General features: G+C 39.7%; 1 protein-coding gene across 6 annotated transcripts in view; it reads left to right on the plus strand.

Moving 5' to 3' along the window:
- The window catches only part of anks1ab (ankyrin repeat and sterile alpha motif domain containing 1Ab), a 56,504-nt gene that overhangs the window by 21,436 nt on the left and 13,661 nt on the right, over positions 1-21,407 (plus strand). For 5 of the 6 annotated variants that reach the window (XR_003272396.1, XM_026167044.1, XM_026167045.1 and 2 more), the window contains 4 exons: positions 3,656-3,728; positions 10,743-10,858; positions 15,170-15,268; positions 17,162-17,308. Coding sequence is in view for 5 of the 6 variants with exons in the window: in XM_026167044.1 (XP_026022829.1) it covers positions 3,656-3,728; positions 10,743-10,858; positions 15,170-15,268; positions 17,162-17,308 (435 nt within the window). In the remaining variant the exon portion in view is untranslated. Of the gene's footprint in view, positions 1-3,655; positions 3,729-9,179; positions 10,035-10,742; positions 10,859-15,169; positions 15,269-17,161; positions 17,309-21,407 lie in introns of those variants that run through there. The other variant, XM_026167047.1, reaches the window with a different exon arrangement.

A 21,407-nucleotide genomic window follows, 5' to 3' on the forward strand; every position in this document is an offset into this window, starting at 1 on the left:
TCCACCGCAACAATCTGCACATTTCATTAAAATTTAATAAACTTCCATCTTGTCTTTATTTTTAGGCATACCTTAAACACTTCAAGCTGTAAGCTAGTGATAGTTATATAAGAGCAGATGCATGCTGGTGCAATAAGTCTGTTTAACTACAATAGATGCATGATCTGATTAGTCGACTAATTGCAAAAATAATCGGTGGACTAACAAAATAATCGTTTGTGGCAGCCCTAGATTACAGTGATTATTATTCATAGGAACGGGGAATAGGGTTGTAATAAATAAAATATAAGGATGTCCATTTGATGGCCCTGTAATGTACTGGCAGTCTGTCCAGGATGTACTTTTTCTTTTGTCCTCTGACCAGTGTCGCCAACTCCAGAGTAAGGAAAATCGCTATTGGCTGTCCTAAAAGTCGCTAGAAGTCGCTAAATTATGTCATCGCCTAATTTGCATAATTGGTCATGCTAATGTATTGTAACCTATGCAGTTGGAGAGAGAAATAACATCGAGGAAGAGAGATAAAGTCAGTAAAAACGTCTTAAATCCATTTATAATTTATATTTTTTGGCAATTATTGTTTTTTTAATGTCACAATTCCAAACCTGCTCCTTTATCCGGGCTTGGACCGTCAAAAGTGACCCGAAATAGGCACTCTGTTGGAGTTACTTTGTGTGTGTGTGTTTATAAGTATTTTAAAACCTTGTGGTCCACAAAACAACATAACAGTAAAAGAACTGACTGCGTTACAGTCAGTGCGGGAGCAGCGGCTTCGCTCATGCGCGATTCATTCGCAGTTTGGACGCATAGGTTTGAACGTCTCCTGCCCTGATAGCAGCTGGGGGTGAGCGCTTTGGCATGGGCGAGGTGCTCATGGCAGCACCCGCTGCTTATTGAGAGTAAGGGCGATATGCGTTTTCACGTCAAAAAGTCGTCATAAATAAGGCTCCAATAACACCAGAAGAAGTCGCCAGATTTGTCGCTAGTCGCTTTTTATAAAAAAAAAGTCGCAACACTGCCTGTGAAAGCTAAGATAGAACACATCCCGCCCACAGCCCTAGGTTGGAGAAGTAGTTAACAAAATGCAGAAGTAGACTAATAAAATTCACATCTATTTCATCTTTGGACGTCTATTTTTATTTTTTAAGCTTCAACCAAATTTCTTTAGCAGGTGAAGGCTCCAAATACACAGGTCTAGAAACCAGTTGGCGACCCAATGGCAAATCACTGGTCACTAGGAAAAATGTTTTTTCCCCGGCCATTTGGTGAGTGATTGTGCAAAATTAGCCTCACAGATTTGCTTTGATTGCTAGCAAATTTGCAAGGTTGTCTATAGTTTGTAATGAACCGACCCGTCAGCAAACAGATCAAACGTTTTCAAGTTTTACTTCCACTCAGCCAGTAGTATGCAAGTGTCTGCCGGCAAGTTGGTGTGGGTAAGTTGGTGTAAACTGTGGGTAACGGCAACAATCTGCTAGTGACCAATCACAATGAGGTGTTTGGTGCAAAACTTCCTTTGTAACTCACCTACACATTTTTCCATAGCACCAGAGATTGTCAAGGTGTTGTCGACTGAGCGCTTAGCTTGGTGTTTAGGGTAGTTTAGGTAGTACCAAAACCATGACTGATTGAATAAAATTGATAGTGGACATAAGTGTATTTGGAACAACAGTAAGCTTCGGTTCAATAAGAAGCGATCATTAGAATGAACTGAACATGATTTATTGATGTACAAAATTCAATTTGAGGTATTTGGCGTTCAGACCCCGATGGCCTAGCACAGCAGAACATAATCCCAGCTGTGATAGGGATAAGGGCAGGACCCCCCCCCCCAGAGTCTAGACGCTGGTGGTGGAGATGAAGATGGAGGCTTGAATGGAGCCTGAGTGATGAGAGGCGGTGATAGGGAGGAGGTGAGTTGCATGAAGGCGACTGCAAGGAAGAATAACAGATGCGCAGTGAGATTTAAAGTAGCCGAGTAAAGGCTGATCGGCCTGAAGGAGGCCAGCAGAAAACTGATTGGACTAGACATGTGATGTCATAATCAACTTGACAGTGTGGGAAAGTGGAATTGATGTAAAGCTTAGATTATCCGTCAACACCTGGGAAGCAGACAGATGGGTGACGACAGATCTTCCTTATTGAACTTACGCATAAGCTTCATTTAAATGTCAGTCTCATGAAGAGGATGTTTCAGAGCCATTTCAGCTTATTTCACCGGGCTAAAGTCCAAACTTTAGATATTTTTTTCTTTTTCACATTTCCTAAAATTGTAAAACTTCTAGATTAACATGCAAAAACAGATTTAATTTTATTAGTTTATTTTCTATGAATTTCAACTTGAAGATGTCAAACTGTTCCATTTTTGAATTATTGTGTTTAGTAACAATGCAATAGTCTCTCTCAGATAATTAAACTACTGATAAAAACAAGAAATCGCAGATAATCCACACAGGGTTATCACCTCTGGCTAAAGCTGGAAAAATCTCCAGCATCGCTAAGGCTGCAAATTTCACTAGCTGGCAGGCCAAGTTGCACCTCTAAACTACCTTTATGCCAGTGAAGATAAAAAAAAAAACACTTGGAAAGTCCTGCTATTCTTGATTGCGTCATTTCTTGACTGTTTTTGTGCACAGCTGGGATTCTCTGTCTCGAGTATATAGCAAATGCTGTGTTTCAAACTTTGGAGTGTAGAGTGTAAAGCTTGTTTATTATCATTTTTATGCAATGAAAAATGTAGAAAGTAATTCTATCTTGCCTTTCTCAGTGCTTCAATTTTTGACAAACTTTAAATCAAGTCTATGAAGTGCAATAATAAAATACTGGAGTTTTCTTCAACTGCTGAAATGTATATTCCTATATATCTGTGCATATTCATTTCTATTGGGATGAAAAAAAATAATGTTCATAGCTTGTCTTCCTTGCCTTTCAAATATCAGCTGTGATACCTTTATCAGTCTCCAAAAGCATTTCACTAGAATCTGCACAAATGTTCTGTTACTCAGCAAAATAAACAAAAACAAACAACCTTAAAATATATTTTGGCTCTGGAAAATCAGAGTCCTCTTAAATAAACACGCTCAGCTCTAAGCCCCAGAACAACTCTTTTTTGAGTTGTTCTGTAATCTCCTGCATGCAGCATTGTGCACACTTAATCTTGCAGTAAGCTATTGCTTTATTCTCTGAAGCCTAAATAACACAGGTCTGAGGGGGCAATCAGTTACTCCCTGAAACAGTCAACAGCAGCTCTCATTCTCTTGGGGCTTAGTTTATGCATTTTGGACCTGGTTACAGAACTTCCTAGATATTCTTGCTTCACCTTAATCAACCGTCTGTGTTTTTGCTGAGTGAAGCATTAGTCATTGAATTGCTGTCCACGTTGGACTGTTGCTCGTAATCCATCAATGCAAAGTAGCCTGCCTTCTCTCCAACACTCCCAGCAGTAGCAGTGCACAGACCTAACTCTTCAGGCAGTCTCACTCCTTCCTGTTTTATAATTGGTTTGGCTCAGGTAGGATAAAGGAAGGTTGGATGTGTGTTTTACATTAATGCATTAAAGTCGATCCATTATGATTCTGTTTTAAAGTCATGAGTTAATATGTCAGTCTCGGGTAAGGTAATTTTTCACCAGTGTTTCACGTTTATTTCTCTTCAACAGATTGAGAAGATCATGAATTTAATTGGAGCAGGAATTGAAACATCCAAAAACAAGCAGCCCATACCAAGTTCAGGTAATCCATCAGTAACCAACTTGAATTTGGAGTCTTTTCTTCTCCACAGATTTGACTTTGTGGTGTAAATGCAAAATAACAACACTGTCTGAGGTATTAAGGAATGTTACTCATTTACCACTGATGAGTTAATTGAGCACGATTTATATAGAATATTATCTGCAACCAGTCATTTTACACCAGCAAGAGCTCCTTCATGGCATTTAAACACGCCTTCAGAAAGGACGAAGAGCTCTTTTATTGTTCTCACAAGTTACAGTGATTCATGCTGACTTTTGTTTGGCACATCATTGTTGTTATTTATTACTCACAAGGTTTCCACTTCATGGGAAATCAAATTCTAAATTCCCCTCAGTGTTGTAATTTTTTTTCTCGTGGTACTGTAGATCTCAATAGGGCTTGATTTGATAGTACGCTTCATCAACTGTCCTTCAGGCAGTACAGAGGGAGAAGCCAGCTGGCATCATCTCAGTTTGTTTAGATAACGCAACTGAGTTGATACAGTGTAAACCTACCCCCATTACATACTCTGTAGGAAAGGAGGCTTTGTCGTACAGGACTGTGTAAGGGTGTTTTTCTGCACAGGACTGCGTTTTACGTGTCTCATCAGATTTATTGGGATAACATTTTCATTAGTAATGTACAGTATGCTTTATGGGCTGCAGTGTCTGCTAACGAGAGAGTTTCTTTCATCATATTTCTGATTCAATGCTGTCATTTCTTCCATAACATCTTCCTGTATTCCTCTTACAAATGTCCATTTGGTGTATTTATGTGATTGCTTTGACCACTTTTAATATAAAATAGTGAAGATTGTAAATTTTCTGTTTTGGATTTAGCATTAAATTTTATTTTCAGTCGCCATGTCAGGAAGACAATTGATTTCTGTTAGCCTTGAGAAGTAAAACCTATATTGTAAAAGTAAATAAACATTATACAGCTTTTTGAGTGGCAACAATATGGTGAAAATTCTCAATGTTTATGATTTCCCCTAAAGTAAAAAAATGCCGATCAAAGTGCTTTTAAGAAACTCACAATTTAGAAATGTACATTTTCAAAAGAAGAGGACGAAAGTATATCAAAAACAATAAAAATAAACTGTTCTTAGAAATCATTAAATGTACTTATTTCATCACAATTCAATTCTTTTAAGGATAATTTCTGTTCATTCATTATCTTTAAGCTCAAATATATCTTTTTTTAAGGAAAGCTTGTTAATTTATCATTTTAATTTTGACTTAAATTCCAGCTCAGTGAGCAGTGTTGGATTAAATGCTATCTAAGCAATTAAGACCTGGAGTTATTCCACATTACGTAAGAGCAAATATGGTGTTTGTTTTCGCTACACTTATAGGTGTGTACTATTAATAGTCCTTGTTTGAAGAATGACATGCTGAAAGTGTCCCAGATTCAGCTGAGTCATACACTTGCTGCTCCGATTTAAATCGGAGATTGTGCACAACTAGTTCTGATGGTTGCCAGGATGCTTTTTTTGTGTCTCTCTTAATAAAAAGGTCATATTTCCTTTTTTCACTGCGTAAGGGAAGGATCGGCTACCCTTCAGAGTAATCACATGGGGAAGGAGGTACACATAGATAGGAGGGGAGAGATGTAGGAGGGATTATGCAAAGATGGAAACCTAAATTGTAAATCTTTATTCCACTTTTAGCTTTTGTTGTGACAGGATGAGGAAAAACTTATCCACTTCATAACACAAGTGAAGCATGGTCATTCATCTTCTCGAAGCAATTTCTGAAAAGAATCAGATTTTCTCGGCTAGCAAAATGTTAATGCAGTTTTGTACCATATAAATCCTCAAAGATAATGATGTTTGTGTTGTGTGCCCATCACAAGTGCCTTGATTGTATGAAAGAGTTCACTGAGTAAATGTGCTTAGAATAAGAGAGGGACTGGAGAGAGACCGCACAGCTAACAGCACACAGGAGGCATCGGCTTGGTTTGTGTACAGGCACACTCTGACGTTCAAAGGAAAAGAGTCCGCCTTCAGTTTCTCTGAATTAATTCAGCTTTGCGGCTCATTTTCTCCAGTGCTTGGGTGTGTTGACAAGGAGCTACTGCTTTTCTCCTGCTCTGATAAAAAGGCATGGCTTTATCTACACACAACCTCTACCTCTTCTTCGGTAAATAGGCCATTCGGGGTGTTCCGTGGAGCCAAGTCTAGACCTCGTAGTGCTCACACAGCACAGAAACCCACTTGGACAGATTTGACAGCTTGGGCTGTTTAACAGGGGATAAGACAGTGACCCATTTCCCCCCACCCCCCATAGGAGAATTGGATCCTCTGTCAGTCAGTAATTAGGTTTTACTATCGTGGGAGGTGTTCCTGTCCCAAAAGAATGAAAAAAAATTGGGTGGGGTGGATGGTATTTTGAGCAGTTTTGTTGTATCGTAAAAGCTGAGATTGGTATGAGGCTTAGAAGAAAAGTGTAAAGTATGAGAAGGAGGAGTTGTGGGATCTTGTAGTGAATCATAATTAGTCCACTTCAATCCTTCTTACTTCCTATTACCATCTTATCTCACCCATATGTTTCATCGCCGCCTCCTCTATTAGTCTTTTTCCGTCTTATCTCTCTTGCACATTCTCTCCTTCTCCCTTCCTTTCTCCTTCCCCCTATCCATCATTCTTGTCCTCAGTCACAGAAAATTTAATAGCAGCCTCTTTTCCTGATAACGAATGATGAGCATCGGTCCTTGTGGATGACTGACAGGTCATTGAGACCTGACTTGGCCTTTCACCTAATTGTTAAGGGCGAAGAAACAAAGGTATACGTGGCCAATTAAAGAGAAGGTTCAATCAATAGCCCTTCACTTTGCCTCCCTGTGTTGTCATTGCTTCTCCTCGCCCTCTCTACCTTACTGACTGGCTGGCTACCCATTGGGGAATGTGTGAGGTGATTGCAGGCTGCTTGAAAGCCTGCATAATAATGCTTTGCCTGGAGCTGTACTGGGATAACACCACTGGACACCCTGCATAAGTGAGTGAGAGAGTCTTTCAAGCCTTGTTCACCTGTCATTAACATGCATTTTTGGTCAAGATCACAAGTGGACAGTTCTAATTACAGGTGTGAATATACTCAAGATGTACCGAGATCACATAGCTCAGACCTCCATTGAAGGTGGTTTGATTCACCTTTTTTGTATATAAAAGATGAACGTAACATTTGGGACATCAGGGATTGGTTTGTGTAGACTGCATTTCAAAGCTCAGGTGTTGGGTTAGTGGGTCCTGACATGTTGTGGAAAAAAGACAGAATAATGAAAGATGGACATATTTAGATGAAAAAATGAAGTGCTAAACTTGGTTAGCAAATGCTTCCATAAACCGTGGAGGTGCAAAGCACATACCACACATATTCACAATTTAGTTCTAATAGTACATAAAATAATAGATTTTTATGCAATAAAACTGAGGCACAGACTCTTGAACTGTTTAAATGTCAAAAGGTCACCAACACCACAAAGAAAGTTACAGTTCAATAACTATAAGCTATCCACTTCAGGTACTTTAGCATTGGCTTCATTTTTCAGCCACTTGACTGCAGAGTTGCACTTGTCAACTGAAGCTTTGCTAGTCACTAAAATACAGCTGTGCATCTGCCATTGGCTTTAGCAGTTTGAACACCTGTGGCTATTATTTATTATTACTTCTGCGAAAGACTGTTGGATGATTTTGTAATTTGTGAAAGGCACTTTAATGCAATTCAATTCAGTTCAGCTCAATTTTATTTACATAACACCAAATCACAACAGTTGCGTCAAGGCACTTTATATTGTAAAGCCTACAATAATACAAAGAAAGAAAAAGCCCCTCTGAGAAAGTTCTTTGGTGACAGTGAAGGAAAAGCTCCCTTCTAACAAGAAGAAACCTCTGGCAGTACCTGGCTCAGGAAGGTACTGCCATCTACTTAGTGATAGCTTACAGTAATCTGCTGTTGTGTAGAGCAGTGAGATGCTGGTTTGAAAAATTAGACTGCAGCAGGAATCTGGTATTTGGTCTTATCATTAGTTTTTGTCATTGTCTCTCTTTTTCCCCTTATTCTCTTTCCCCTCAACCCCCAAACCAGTCGAGGCACATGCCTGCCCCTTCCTGATACTGGTTCTACAGTGTGTCTTTTCCAGTTAAACAAGGTTCCTTACTTCCCACCATCATGAAGAGTTAGCTCACAGGGGGCTCAATCATTGGGGTTATATTGTATTGTCTTTACCTCCAATTCAAATGTCTTGGGATGTTGCAAATGATTAAAAGCGATAGCTTGGCATTCAAATGCCAAGTGTGAACTTCTGCAGTTGTCCAGTTGTGATCAGATTACTAAAGACATGTTAATGCCACACATGACCTGATTTGTTTATTTTTAACCCCAATTCTAAAAATTTTATGTCATCTTACTTTCTTATGCCGGCTTTTTCCTGTAAGAAGCCTCTGTTGTGCTCTAAAAATGGTTGACATGACATGAGCATCTGGAAGTACATAATGGAATTTGCCTCTTTTCTGTCATGCTGGATGAGATGGAGAAGAGGCAGGTCTCGACATGTCCTCTTCTCTTCTCTTCTCTTCTCTTCTCTTCTCTTCTCTTCTCTTCTCTTCTCTTCTCTTCTCTTCTCTTCTCTTCTCTTCTCTTCTCTTCTCTTCTCTTCTCTTCTCCAAGTGTATTAAAAACTCTGCTGACTTGAATCAATGCTGCCCCCCTTTGTCCTATCATCAAAGTAAGATGTAAATGAATTAAAGCCTTCTGGTAATAAGCAGGGATTTGAGCAGAGTCTTTGTTTCAATATCCCATGTTAGCCAAAAAAACTGGCGTGGCTCCTGCAGAACTGGATCGAGGTCCCATCATCCCTTTAAATTCTAGTCATTCTTAGCTGGAAAAGACTGTGATTTGGGGCTTTCGGAGCTTGTTCCTCGCCTCTGATGGTGGTGTCCTTTCTCCACTGGCAAGATCAGAGTGCTTCTGTGCAATTCTAATCAGTGCAGTGGAGGGGGAGAGAGGGGGAGAGGTACGTTAAGGTTAGAAAGGCACTGCCAGAAAAGAGTGAGTATGTGTGCATTTTATTGAGAGAGAAAGAGGAGCAAGATATAATGGGAAGGGGTAGACAGACAGACGATGAGTCGAGAGAGAAAGTGTGCGTGCGTTTGCATCTGTCTGTGTGTTTGAGAACGAGAGGCAAGGAGCAAGACAGAGTGAGGGAGAGTGCAAGCCAGAGAGGGAGAGAGAGGCAGAGGGAGGGGAAGTGATATAGTGGGAGAGAGGTGGTTACGTGGAGCAGCACCCCACTTCATCAGGCAGCATACGGCAGCCCTGCAGTGCGATCACACAGTATGGGTATGGGGCTATGAGATTGAGAGAAAGAAAGCTGAGAGAAGCGAGAGAGACAAGAGGGGGGGGGGGAGTTACAAAGAAGAGCTTGAGGGATTTGCTTGGATGAGAAGGGGGGGGGGATGAACAGTGAGTCTGTTGGCTGTCGTGGATGTGAGAAGGACGTGGCGGCAGTGGCTGAGCTTAAGGCAGATCGTTGGTCTCCTGTGTAGAAGTAGCCAGCGTGAGGACGCTATGCCCTGTGAGCAGTGAGGGGTAGCGTGTGTGAGCCAGGAGCAGCTGCTGTGACTGCATCTGCGCTGCCTGCGTGTCTCCGACAGGCAGGGGATGCAGCAAACCTCTGCCCTGAGCACAGAGGCTGCTAGCTGCACCCAGCAAGGGGAAGAACCAGGTGGGCTGGGGAGGGAGTGGGGGGCGCCTGCCTCAGGAAGGAGCTACCTTAACCGGCACTGTGGTCCTGCAGTGATCCTCGCTTCAGAGTCAAGAGGCTCACCTGCCATCTGTTGGATCTGAACCTGGATTTACTGCTTTCAGAGATGAGAAGCACGTTCTTTGGCTTAGCCGCACATCCAGCAGCTTGCTGAAAAGTGTGAATGTGGGCAGCACAGGGAGCACTGGTACCACCAAGGACATTGAGCCTTTTTCCTTTGGCAGACAGCTTACCTGGAGCTTTATCAAGGAATCTAAACTTGGATTTTATTATGAATTGAGGAGTTTGGAATCAGCACACTGTGGAAAGCCTAAGCCAACGTTTCTTTGATGTAGGATTTACAATATGTCTACCTGACCGTACTCCGTGTGGCTGTGGAGTAAGGACGAAATATGATTTAAGCAAATGTCTATTCCTTGATCAAAAATTACACGCGTACCTCAACAGTACTTTAGAATGCTGCTACCTTCATTGTATGAGCCTTGTCCTAGCTCTCAAAGAGGTTGACCAATGAAGCCATGGGACTCAGCCAGAGCTTTACAAGTATGTGGTGAAAACCCTGACAGATTCATTTTGGGGGAGCTGAGTATTTCTGTGTTACATCCTGATGGAGTAGTTTCTGATTTTAGAATAAGTGACGGGGATATTTTTAACAGAGTAAATAATGTCAGGTATATGAAAATGTCTTATTTAGTGAAACATAATTTCCATTTCCACTCAGTCTGAAAATGATCTAGTCTCTTGACTTGTAGTGGTGTGTTGTAATGATTTTGGACGAACTAGGCACTTGTTTTTACACTTGCTCATCTGCTCACTAAAGGAATGCTTAGTGAGCTCGGTTTGTTGGAAGATGCTGTAGTGGCTCAGTCCAACATAACTTAACAATACAGAGCTTCAGATGGGCTCCCTTCCCCGCACTACCTCCACCCTTGCCTGACATATCTAGTCAGTCACACTAACACACAGTGGGTGTATATTAGCCTAGTCAGTCCCCTGCAGGGCTTGAGCGGTGCCTGCAGCACTTCCTTTCCTCCTCCTGTGTTTGAGTTTAGCCGGGCCCCCGCCTGTACTGTGGGAGCCCCTCACCCCCGGCCTGGACCCTGTCTCCCCCCTACCCTGCCTGGTGCTGCTGCACTCGGCTCTGCTTCTGCTGGCCGAGAATGATGTGGCAATGCCACGTCTCGTCCTCGGAGTGCCGCTGCTACCGGCTGAAAGGTTTCTCACTCCTGAAGCGCTTCCCTCTCTCGGCAGATGGGGCCTGTGGTAAAGCCCTGGACCAGCCCGTGGGAGACTGGCTGGAGCATGTGGGTCTGCCGCAGTACGAGAGCAAGCTCCTGCTCAATGGCTTTGATGACCTACGATTCATGGTGAGTCACCTGCAGCATGTCATCTCAAGGGTCGGTTCCACTTTACATCACCCTGTCTCTCCACTGTCAAACAAGCTGCATTAGTCTTTTTATGTCACCACTCTGCTTGTCTCTTGGTAACTCCACGCCCCCTTATTTCTGTCTCTCACTCACCCTTCCACTCTCTCTCTTCCTTTATAACACTTTCCCATCTCCTCTCCATAACTCCTCCTCACCTCTGTGCAACGCATGACCCAGCTAAAATTTATGGCCTCTTCCTGAATCCCTATAAAGAGTATGAGCTGTCACCAGTGGGAACACACAGACAGCCAACATTCATTAACTTTTTCCCAGCATTCCCAGTCATCTCATTTACTGCAAAATTCAAATGTCTGTCTCCACATCGATTCCCTTGATTTACAGCCACTGTACTTGACCTCTGTTTAGGTATAGTCACTTAACCAGGACAAACAATTCTTAATATAAGCACAGCCTGTTTTATCCTAGATACACTTTGCATGGTTGATTGCTAAATCTTATTAAATCCTCCACAGATTATTCTCTGTACTATCCATATGGTGGGCCTATCTTGCATTTACTGTACAAGAGATGATTACACTGCAGCAGCATGCTGTTGTGCTGTATTTTTTTTTACAATGATATGCTGCAATTGCATTACATATGTTTGCATGCATCTATTTTTCTATTTTCAAATTTTTTATTTATACTGTAAAAAATGATCAAAATCACAGTTTTTTCCACTGTGGTGGCTAAAAAATGATGCCAGAGATAAGTTTTCCTAAAACATAAAAAGTTATTGAAGAATTATATACAATTTAGCATTTTTTTTATGCAACAGTAAGAATCTAATATTAATATATTCATACTAAAGTGATGTCCACAATCTGTCTGAAAGCTTTATCATGTTTCCCGTAAAGAACATTGTGAGGAAACCTGATATTGCATTTGACAGGGATAGCCAAAAACACCACTTTCCATCTGATAGTCATGTTTCTCTGAAAACATGGCTATATGCTGTAAATAAGTAGGCCTGGGGGTAACATTTCTCAGGTCACAGAGTTGCAATAGCACCATGGGTTATATGATACAGTGCGTCTGATGTCACAGTGGAATTCAGTCAAGTGAGACCAGTGAGGTCAGAAAAAAAGAGTGGTTGTATTGACAAATCAGTATAGTTTATAAGTGCTACTGTCTTTTCTGGATTTCTTTTCCCATTTTGGGTAGAAATGAGATTGCAGTATAGTGGAAATTTGTAAGAATGTGACCATTCAGATGGACTCAGCTTTATATTTGTTTATGAGGCGATAACACAACTATAAGAGCATGGTTGTAAAAAATAAAGGAATACAGTATTTGGTAGGTGATTACAGCTACACTAATAAATCAGTTATCTCCAGAATAATACACTGGAGTTAATTAAGTTGGAAGTAATTTACACACTGAGAGATTTGGAAATGCTGTTATGTAATTAACACTAGTAACAAAAGGGCAAGTTGACTTTTTTCAGTCAGAAAATGTCCAGCAAAAAACACATTATGGATTCAGCCAGTTGTACTGTACTAGACAAAACTCAGGTCATCTGTATTAAATTCAGACTTCAGTGCATAAGATTTGAGGGGATGAGTCCTTTGGCACTAAAAAAGGATGATTTCTAACCTTGACTGATTAAATCTAATCTTTATATGTTTTTAGTCCTCTTGCAAATGACCATGTGGGAGCAGGTACTTCATTTAGTTGATGGAGAAATCTGTTCTTCTTATTGATTTGTTACATAGGCAACATAAGCCAACAAAAGCCAGATGCAACAACCAGGTAGAATAACTGTCATCCTCAATTGACTAAGCAATATCTCTGCCTGTATTTTGTTATTTTGCCCAAAATGTAACATTCATCATTTAGTAGCTATAGTAGACTTAGAGAACAAAAAGCGAGCTTTACCGTCTGATTGGGATTGAATGAATCCATGTAGATCAAGATTTCCAGGATACAGTGTGATGTGGACTTGGTTCATTAGCCTTTCTGATGTTCATGTTCATGCCACAGTTAATGTGTCTGCTAGACTTGATGCATCAAGGAAATAAATCATTAGCTTCACAAGGCAAATTAGCCATGGATATTTACAAGGATGTGGAGGTTGCAAACAAGAAGAAAGGTCAGAGTAGGCAGGCACTGTGAATGTTTAATATTGACCTTTTAGATTGTGCTAGGCTTGCTTCAGATGTCATCAATCTAACTGAACTTAAATATCAGAACTCATTTGTGGGATTCATTGCAAATTTGAGTAAAGTGATCAGTAGAGGGCAGTACTGTGGCTCCTTTTTAATTCCCCGTCATGTTTGATTTCATTTATGTATTAACACTGTATTTAGGAACAATGCAATGGAGCCCAGAGGAACATGTAGTAATATTTAACCATTTCTGGAAATCAGCTGACATAAAAACAGGGTAAACCCAGAGCAGATTTTACTTTAAACACTATATCGTTTGTGAGCCCAGAGGGGATTGAAAGCTCTTCCCAGTTTAATTCTGCAGTGACAGGAGTCTCAGCACGCAAGCCTTTCTGTGCCCACAACCCACTGCTGTCACAGCTTAAGATACACTGTATAGTCCTGCTTGGAAAGTTTCCTTGTGTCCGCCCGTCAGCGCACAAGAGCAGCCGCTCACATGAGTCGGCAAGGCTCTCTGCATGTGATGATTGCTCTGAGATGCAGCTTTTGAGGGATCATAAATTATGAACAGCTGTGTGCCCATTCTCATAATTTTTACACGATGATAATCATTTTTGCACTACCAAAAGTGGGGCACCCGTAGCTTTCACTCTCTTGGCCTTCATGGCCACACATTTCATTTGAGTGAAAAAATACACAAATTATTATTATTTTTTTTAGATAAACAATCTAGTGGAGGAGAACATCTTAGAAGTCTGTCCATCATCATCCACTTGTATTGCATCTCTTCTGCATTAATATTGCATCAGACGCTACATTCCCCCCCATTTTCGAATATCGTAATATGGAGCTGAACATCAACATTCTGATCCGTAAACTCTTTATTCTTTATCATTTCCCTGTTACGTCTGCTTTAAAAATGGAAAATCTTTATGCTTCCAAACTATTCCTCTGTGGAGAAGGGGAATGGAGCAGTTCTAATTCACTGTTGCCTTAACTGAGTGCATTTAGTGAGATGAAGGACTTCTACCATGGCTACATCTGCAAGGCATATCAGATCAAATCACACTACCATAGCTTATAAGCTATGTAAGAACTGAACCATACATTCCTGTCACATGTTTCAAATGCGGCATGAAATAACAAGTTTGCAAAGTCTCCCGAGGCATCATCAAACTTCCAACCGTGTTAATAAAAGTGGAGGATCTATTTTTGGACCTCCCTTACATCAGGCCCGCTTCATTTTGACCTTTTATTCTTGCGATCAGTGAGTAATCTCCCAACTGCACCCTGATAGAGGCCTGTGAATACTGCTGCATTGTGCTCTGAAACCAATCCAGAGAGAGCAGATTGAGTAAAGACTACAGAACATTTTAACATTCTTGGCCAGAGAGAATCAATCTGCAGCAGTCCTCAGGGAAAAACGCTTAGCTCTTCATTTTCATGGTTCTCCTTGTATTTACATTCCTACCTATAAACCAGTAGAAGATGATGAAGCAAGTGGGGCTGTGATTTGAATAAGGGAAGAATTTTCTTTTTGAAGCTTTCAGGATGTGAGAAAAAAATCTATTGTTCATTGTTTCCACACCCTAAATTAACAAATAGTCTCAAATTGTTGTGGAATACTTCCTCTTGGACTGTTTGGTGTCCCTGGATGAAGCACAGCAGCACAGGGATCCTGGAGACGCAGCAGCAATTCTGAAGGCTTTGTTCCTGCTGAGTCGCACCAGATCAGATTGATTACTCTTGGCACGCACAATTTATTTGACTTCATTGTCCTCCCACTCTGCTGTTACTGCTTGTGTCAGAGATGTGCATATTCTGCGTGTTTGCGCATGCGGTGTGTGTTAAGAGCAAGTGTGTATTTTTTCAGTCACAGTTTTACCCTTGCAGTAAGGCTGTGGAGCAAGTCATGATACTTTTGAGTGGATTGTTTATTTCTGTGCAAATATGTACACGGTATTATAAATGATTTTTCTTGCATACTGTTGTTCTGTATATCCATTTTCATTCTGCGTACTGTCTATGTGCTTGTGTGTATGTGATTGTTTGCATGCACGTATGTCTGATGACTACGCCTTTGGGTGTGCCTGTGTGTGAATGTGTTTATTTGTGTGTCTCTCCTGTGTTTGTGCACATGCAGGGAAGTAACGTGATGGAGGACCAGGATCTCAGAGACATCGGGATCACTGATCCAGGACATCGAAAGAAAATCCTCCACGCGGCACGCAACTTGCCCAAGGTGCTTAATATCGTAGGTTATCTTCAGCACTAAGGAGACCAGCAACTGACAGGATCTCAAATAACAAAAAAACCCCAATAAGGACAAGTACTTCACTAACAATAGCAAATAAGCTAAAAATAGATAAATGGCACCCTGATATGTGTTATAGTGTTGAAGGAGTATTCATGCTGTCCATAGAGTGGGTTAAGCCTGAAGCAACAAAGCTGTCTAAGCAAACAAAATGACAGAGTGGGTTCATTTAAAACCTATTATCTTTCATTCAGGAATACACACTTTTCACTCTATGATAGCTGGGATGGGCTCCAGTTCAGTGACCCTCAACTGGACAACTGATTAAGAGGATAGTTGAATGAATGAATGGATGGATGAGTGGCTTTATTTGTGTTTGTTATACTCTGATATCTGTTTGATATCACTGCAAATGAAAAAACGAGTCATAAAACACTAGTTATTACTTTTTTAAAAGACAATTTTTCTCCTCATTTACAATAAAAAAAATAAATATAAGGTATGCTTGAGGGAATTATGTTTTATACTATGCTAGTATTATTTTAACATTAATCCACAAATTAACCGGTGACTCTGTTAAAAACATTAAAATGATAGCATTATGCAGTTGGTCCAGCACCTTCGTGATGCAAGTCCTGTTTTAGTTCACAGATGCTTTCTGTGAGATTGAACTCTGGTTAATATGGAAATCATTACAGTTTAATGAACTCATTTGGCCTCTTTCACTACGATGTTTGTAGAAATGTTGTTAAACTGAACAAAAACCAACTGTGCATGCAAAATTACTGTTAAATTCATGTAACGGTTGCACTGGCCAATTTTGTTCTTACCATCGTGAGTACGATAGTGAATCATTCTGATCTTGCCTTCTACATTCTGCATACGGCGACACCTCCATTTCTCCAAGGTCCATTTCTTGCATATTTACTTTGAGGTGGACTATGAAGGAAGCTGATGAAGTTATTTTAAGAATGGAACAATATTATCCAAACTGCTTTATTAAAAGCAACTCTTTTCCATGTTCTTGGTTTGAACTTGGTTTGAGCAGATCTTGACTATGTCTACGTGCCACTGATTTACTGTACAAATCTCTGTCTGTGTGTTTGTTTTTTTTGGCTGCTAACTCCTCCTACACAGTCAGGAGTTGAGCAACCAAACTTGGCACGCAGGTACATCATAGGCTCCTGAAGGTTATTATGTATATCAGGTTTCTGATGTCATCAGATTCCCTAGCAATTACTGTACTAAGCAACAGGCTAAAATGACTTGTTTTTAGTGTTTAACAATTATAACACCATCTAAAAGTATTGTATCTTTTTTTGTCATCATAGTAGCATCTCATTTATATCCACAAAAACTGAATTATACATGATCTATGGTATGTTGCCTAGCAACCACATAGCAGTTAGCTAAACTTACCTATTTACGTGCCTACAGCAAAGCATCATATCATTTTCATTTCATGGCCACCAGCATGAACAGGTCAAACAATGCTATAGCATGGGCATGTACTAGTTCCTTTAGACCACCACTTGAACAAGTGTACCTAAAGAAGTGGAAGCAGCTGTCACCTAAGATCATAAGCTTTGCAGTGTTGTACAAATTACATTTTTGTTCTGGAGATGAGAAAAGTTTAGATGGAATATGTAGGGATCAGCAAAGTCAGGAGTAACCTTCCCCGGGGATTATAAATGATGATTTCACAGCACTCCATCCGGCAATCGTTGATGTTCCAGTCAAGAGCTGAACTGACATTGCTGTTTTTTAAGCTACTTGCCTAGCATGGCCGCTGCAGCAGTCAGCTTTAGTTGGGTAGAAAACCCAAATTGTCCTTCCATAAAGTCACAGTTCTTGCTTACTTAGATGCATCTGTCTCCGTAGGTAAAAGCACTGGGGTGTGATGGCAGCACATCTCTTGCCACTTGGTTGGATGGCCTTGGTCTGCATGAATATCTGCCCAACTTTCTTGCCAGCGGCTACCGCACACTGGAGTGTGTTAAGAACCTGTGGGAACTGGAGATCATCAATGTAAGAGGCCACTGATTACTCAAATTATAAATGCATGCACTACGAGTAATTAAATGCATAAAGTAGCAAAAAAATTACTTTTACTTATTTTTTTCTACTAACATTTTGCAATGTTTTATGACATTTTTCCCTTTCTGAGTCCGAAAACATTTTTTTTCGATAAAATGAATGTTACCTAAAAATATAATTAAGTAAGTATTAAGTATTTAACTGTGTCTACAATAGTCAGTGCTCACCCATTAATATTGTATGCGCTACTCTCCTTAGTACTTCTATATTTGTACCATTATGTTTACAGTTCAGTTGCTTGGGTCGTGTTTTATTTACCTTCATGTTTGAATAACAAAGCTGTCATGGCTGAGGTGGGTAGGTGAGCTAGTGACTAACACTGTGGCACCGCAAGGAGTGAGCATGCTCTGCTCATTGTTAAGGAAGAAAATCTTTAAAGTTAATATTTTTAAGCTGTCTTGCTGATGTTCATCAAGAGCATGCAATCATACAGGTCATTGTATTATATAAAGCTATTCTTTAACCAGGAAGTTAAATTCTTCAGATTCTGATTATATCTTTCATAAGAGTGTTGTGGGCTGACATAAGCAGGATTAACATAGCGTGTTTTCTAATGTCAGGTAAAACCATAGATGCAAGAAAAAACACTCTGCACCAGGAAAACATGCACTCAGGGACACAGAAACTATATTTTATAGCTCCAAAACTAATTTCAAAACGGTAGAGGAAATGTAGTTTGTTTTCGTTTGTCACTTGTCATTCTGGCAATTGTTTTTAACACAGCTAGCATGAAGTTTTTTTGAGACTGAGAGGTCTGTGTGAGTGTTTCTGGATTCATTCGGTACATTAGAGAGAGCAGTCTAAAGAAACTGAAAAAGGTAAGTTTGTATGATAATATATTATATTGCAATCATATTCTCAAATTATACATGCCCTGTCTGTAACATCTGAAAATAAAATATAATAAATAATAAAAACAAAGATCGACCAAATGGACCAATACGGCAATGCCACGATGATCCATTTGGCAAAGTAAATCCATTGGGTATCCTTGTTGGTCTTCAGACAACAATTCTGATGGCTAAAGAACCAAATGGGACAGGCGAAAAAAAAAAAAAAAAAAAAAAAAAATTATACATGCCCGTCATAACTAAGACTAAATGAAAGAAAACTAAAATAAATTGAGACATTTTTTAATAATAAATAATCACATAATCACTCACCATACCTTTTATACAAGACAAGAGTAATGAATATTGATTGTATTTAAATGTGACATTCAAAAATGGATATAGAATACAATTTAATAATCCTTTAGTTGTCCCACAGGGGGAAATTTGGTTGGAACAGCAGCAAAAAAAAACACATATACAAACAGAACAGGACACAGGACATAGAACAGAAACACACAAACATTTTTATATATTTACATCATGGACAATAGTTACCAAAGCAGTAGTGTACAGTTATTAAAATTAAAGTACAGATATATAGCATGTACTTGGAAAATAATTCAGAAAACATTTGATTTAAGTTTGCCTTAGTTGATAATTAGTTGCTTTTGTATTAAGCTCTATGAACTTTTGAGGGTTTACAGTCCAGCACTGATTAACTCTGTGGATGGATGAAGTCGAGCCAGTTCTCATAGCCTTAATAACAAGGCCATCCTAATATGTGGCTCCCAACGAAGTTAAGCAGTACTTTAAAATGCTGAGCCGAAATATCAGAAATGCTTCGTGATGGAAGCATTTGCATAAAACTACAGCAGAGACAAAATCACCCCACAGTAATTAGTGGATAATTATCAGATGTGTGTAAATTAAGAGACAAAGTTGTGACTGATGACATGGAGAAATGTAATTTGGTTTTATCCGTATGGAAATAGTGTAACATTTTATGATAATTTGTAATTAGAGAGGCGGTCTTATTAATTTTGCCTAGAAACATGGGTGCAACATGTGTAGGAGGATTGATTTCTCAGATTGTGTGTACATGGAGAACAGTGTTTTTCTGACAGGTTTGAAACATTATTACTAGAATATGGAAGTAGAAAAACACATGATCATTAGTTAGAGATTTTTCAAGACGGTGCTCTTTTTAAAAAATAATTTATAATGAAATATTGATAATATTGGCTACATGTAAATTATCCAAATGGATTAATCTGCCTGTGATGACGATTTGCAAATAGCCATGGCCTTGTCTGCTGGAGTCACAAATCAAAGCGCTTAAGCAGTATTGAGCTGCAACAACTTTATAGGCATCCTTTTGATGTTTTTCCATTTGCCACTTGATACCTGGTTTATTCACATTGTATTCACATTTCACTTTTTATAACTGATGCTAGAGATCTTGCAAAGTGGAAGTTTATTGTTGATCAATTGCTTTAATATGAAAGCTGTGCAATGTCTGCAGCATTATCTCCTTTTTGCACTTTATAAGAAGGAGAAGCTTGTGTAAATTCAGTGTTATGATATCATCTTGCTCATGTGAAGAGCAAGAAACTCATAAAAAGGTAATTTACCATGAGAGAGTGGTGATCTCTTGCCTATATCATAGTGGATATATATATATATATATAGTAAATGTCCAAACTAGAACATGTCTGAAGTGGGCTGTTTCCTTATGTATGCTGCATGTGAGAGATGACAACTGGAAAATATCCCAACTTGATTTTCCTAAAACTGTCCAAACTTCATATGTGAAAATAGGATAATCCAAACGTGTCATAGGGTTATGTTGCTGACATCGGAGCAGCAGAGACACAAGGGTTGTAAGAGTCAATACAAGCAAGTTTGTCAGACAGAATGTGATGAGACAGGAATGTGCGTTATATAAAGCAATACATAAATCCCATCTATATGCCAATACAATTTTTTGTGTTGTGCAGCTGTCTGAATGCAGCCATCTCATTTGACCAAATGGTTGTCAATCAATCAACAGTATTGTGCATTTCCTTTGTTCACTGCAATAATGTGATCAATATTTCTTACTCTGAGAGAGGGTCTGACTGGATCACTGATGTATATGGAATCAAAATCTGTCTGTCAGTTTTTAATGTGGTGATAATGTTTCCGTGTTTTCTAATTTATAACAGATTGTGTTGAAAATATTATTTATTTTTCTTGTTGTGACTCATAAAAAAATACCAGCAATGAGATGATCCAATATGGCTCATACGCAAAGACAGCACCGCAACAAAGCTGATACTGAGTCATCATTTTTCTTTTTGTTTTGTTTTTTTTTTTGCACTTCTCACTCAGTTTGTTTGTGTGCATAGTTATGAAAAACACAAAAAACTGTGGCGGTAAATTAGCAGAAACCAGCAACAGCTGCAGTCACAGCAGCAGCAGCAGCAGCAGCAACAGTCGAGCAGCAGCCAAGCATACTGTCCATGCAGTGTGTGAGAGATGGTGTCCAGCAGACTGCGATGCAGAAGGATGGGGGTGTGAGTGCAGGGCACATTACTTTCAGTGTGCAGAGTAGCAGAACTGCCTCTCAGCATCTGAACTCACTTTGCCCATCACATCTCCGACATCCTCCTCAGCGTCTCACTGCAAACAGCATCGAGCACTGAGATGATCTATGAGCTGGTTCCCTGTATAATCCCAAGGTGTTCTTTATTACTATTTAAATTCCGTCTCATTTCACAGGCCTCGTGCACACTGGCCTCACTGGGATTCTGCACATGGTTTTGATGAAAACAGCACCAGAAATCCAGCACACAAACCAGTTGCCTCTTCTGCCTCCGACTCCCACTGAATAAATAATTGAAGCTTTAGACAAAGAATCATATGAGCCTGTTATGGAATATTTTGTACCCGTGACATAATTGCAAATGTAACATTAATCACTCAACATCCACCTTTACTGGATGAGCATGAATGTTAATAGCCGATTATGCAAATTGTCAGTTTTGGGGTGATGGGTTTTGACTATATAAAATTAGCTTATTGTTCCTTTTGTGATGATTTGAGTCTCACTAGCTGCAGCGGCCTTTGTAAAAAAAAAAAGTTTAGCGAGACAGATGCTGTGGATAGACGAGCAGTGTTTTTATACTGTGAATGGCAAACACAGTGTGTATTTACAT

Source organism: Astatotilapia calliptera, chromosome 5 (assembly GCF_900246225.1).
Source record: "Astatotilapia calliptera chromosome 5, fAstCal1.2, whole genome shotgun sequence".
NCBI lineage: Eukaryota > Metazoa > Chordata > Actinopteri > Cichliformes > Cichlidae > Astatotilapia > Astatotilapia calliptera.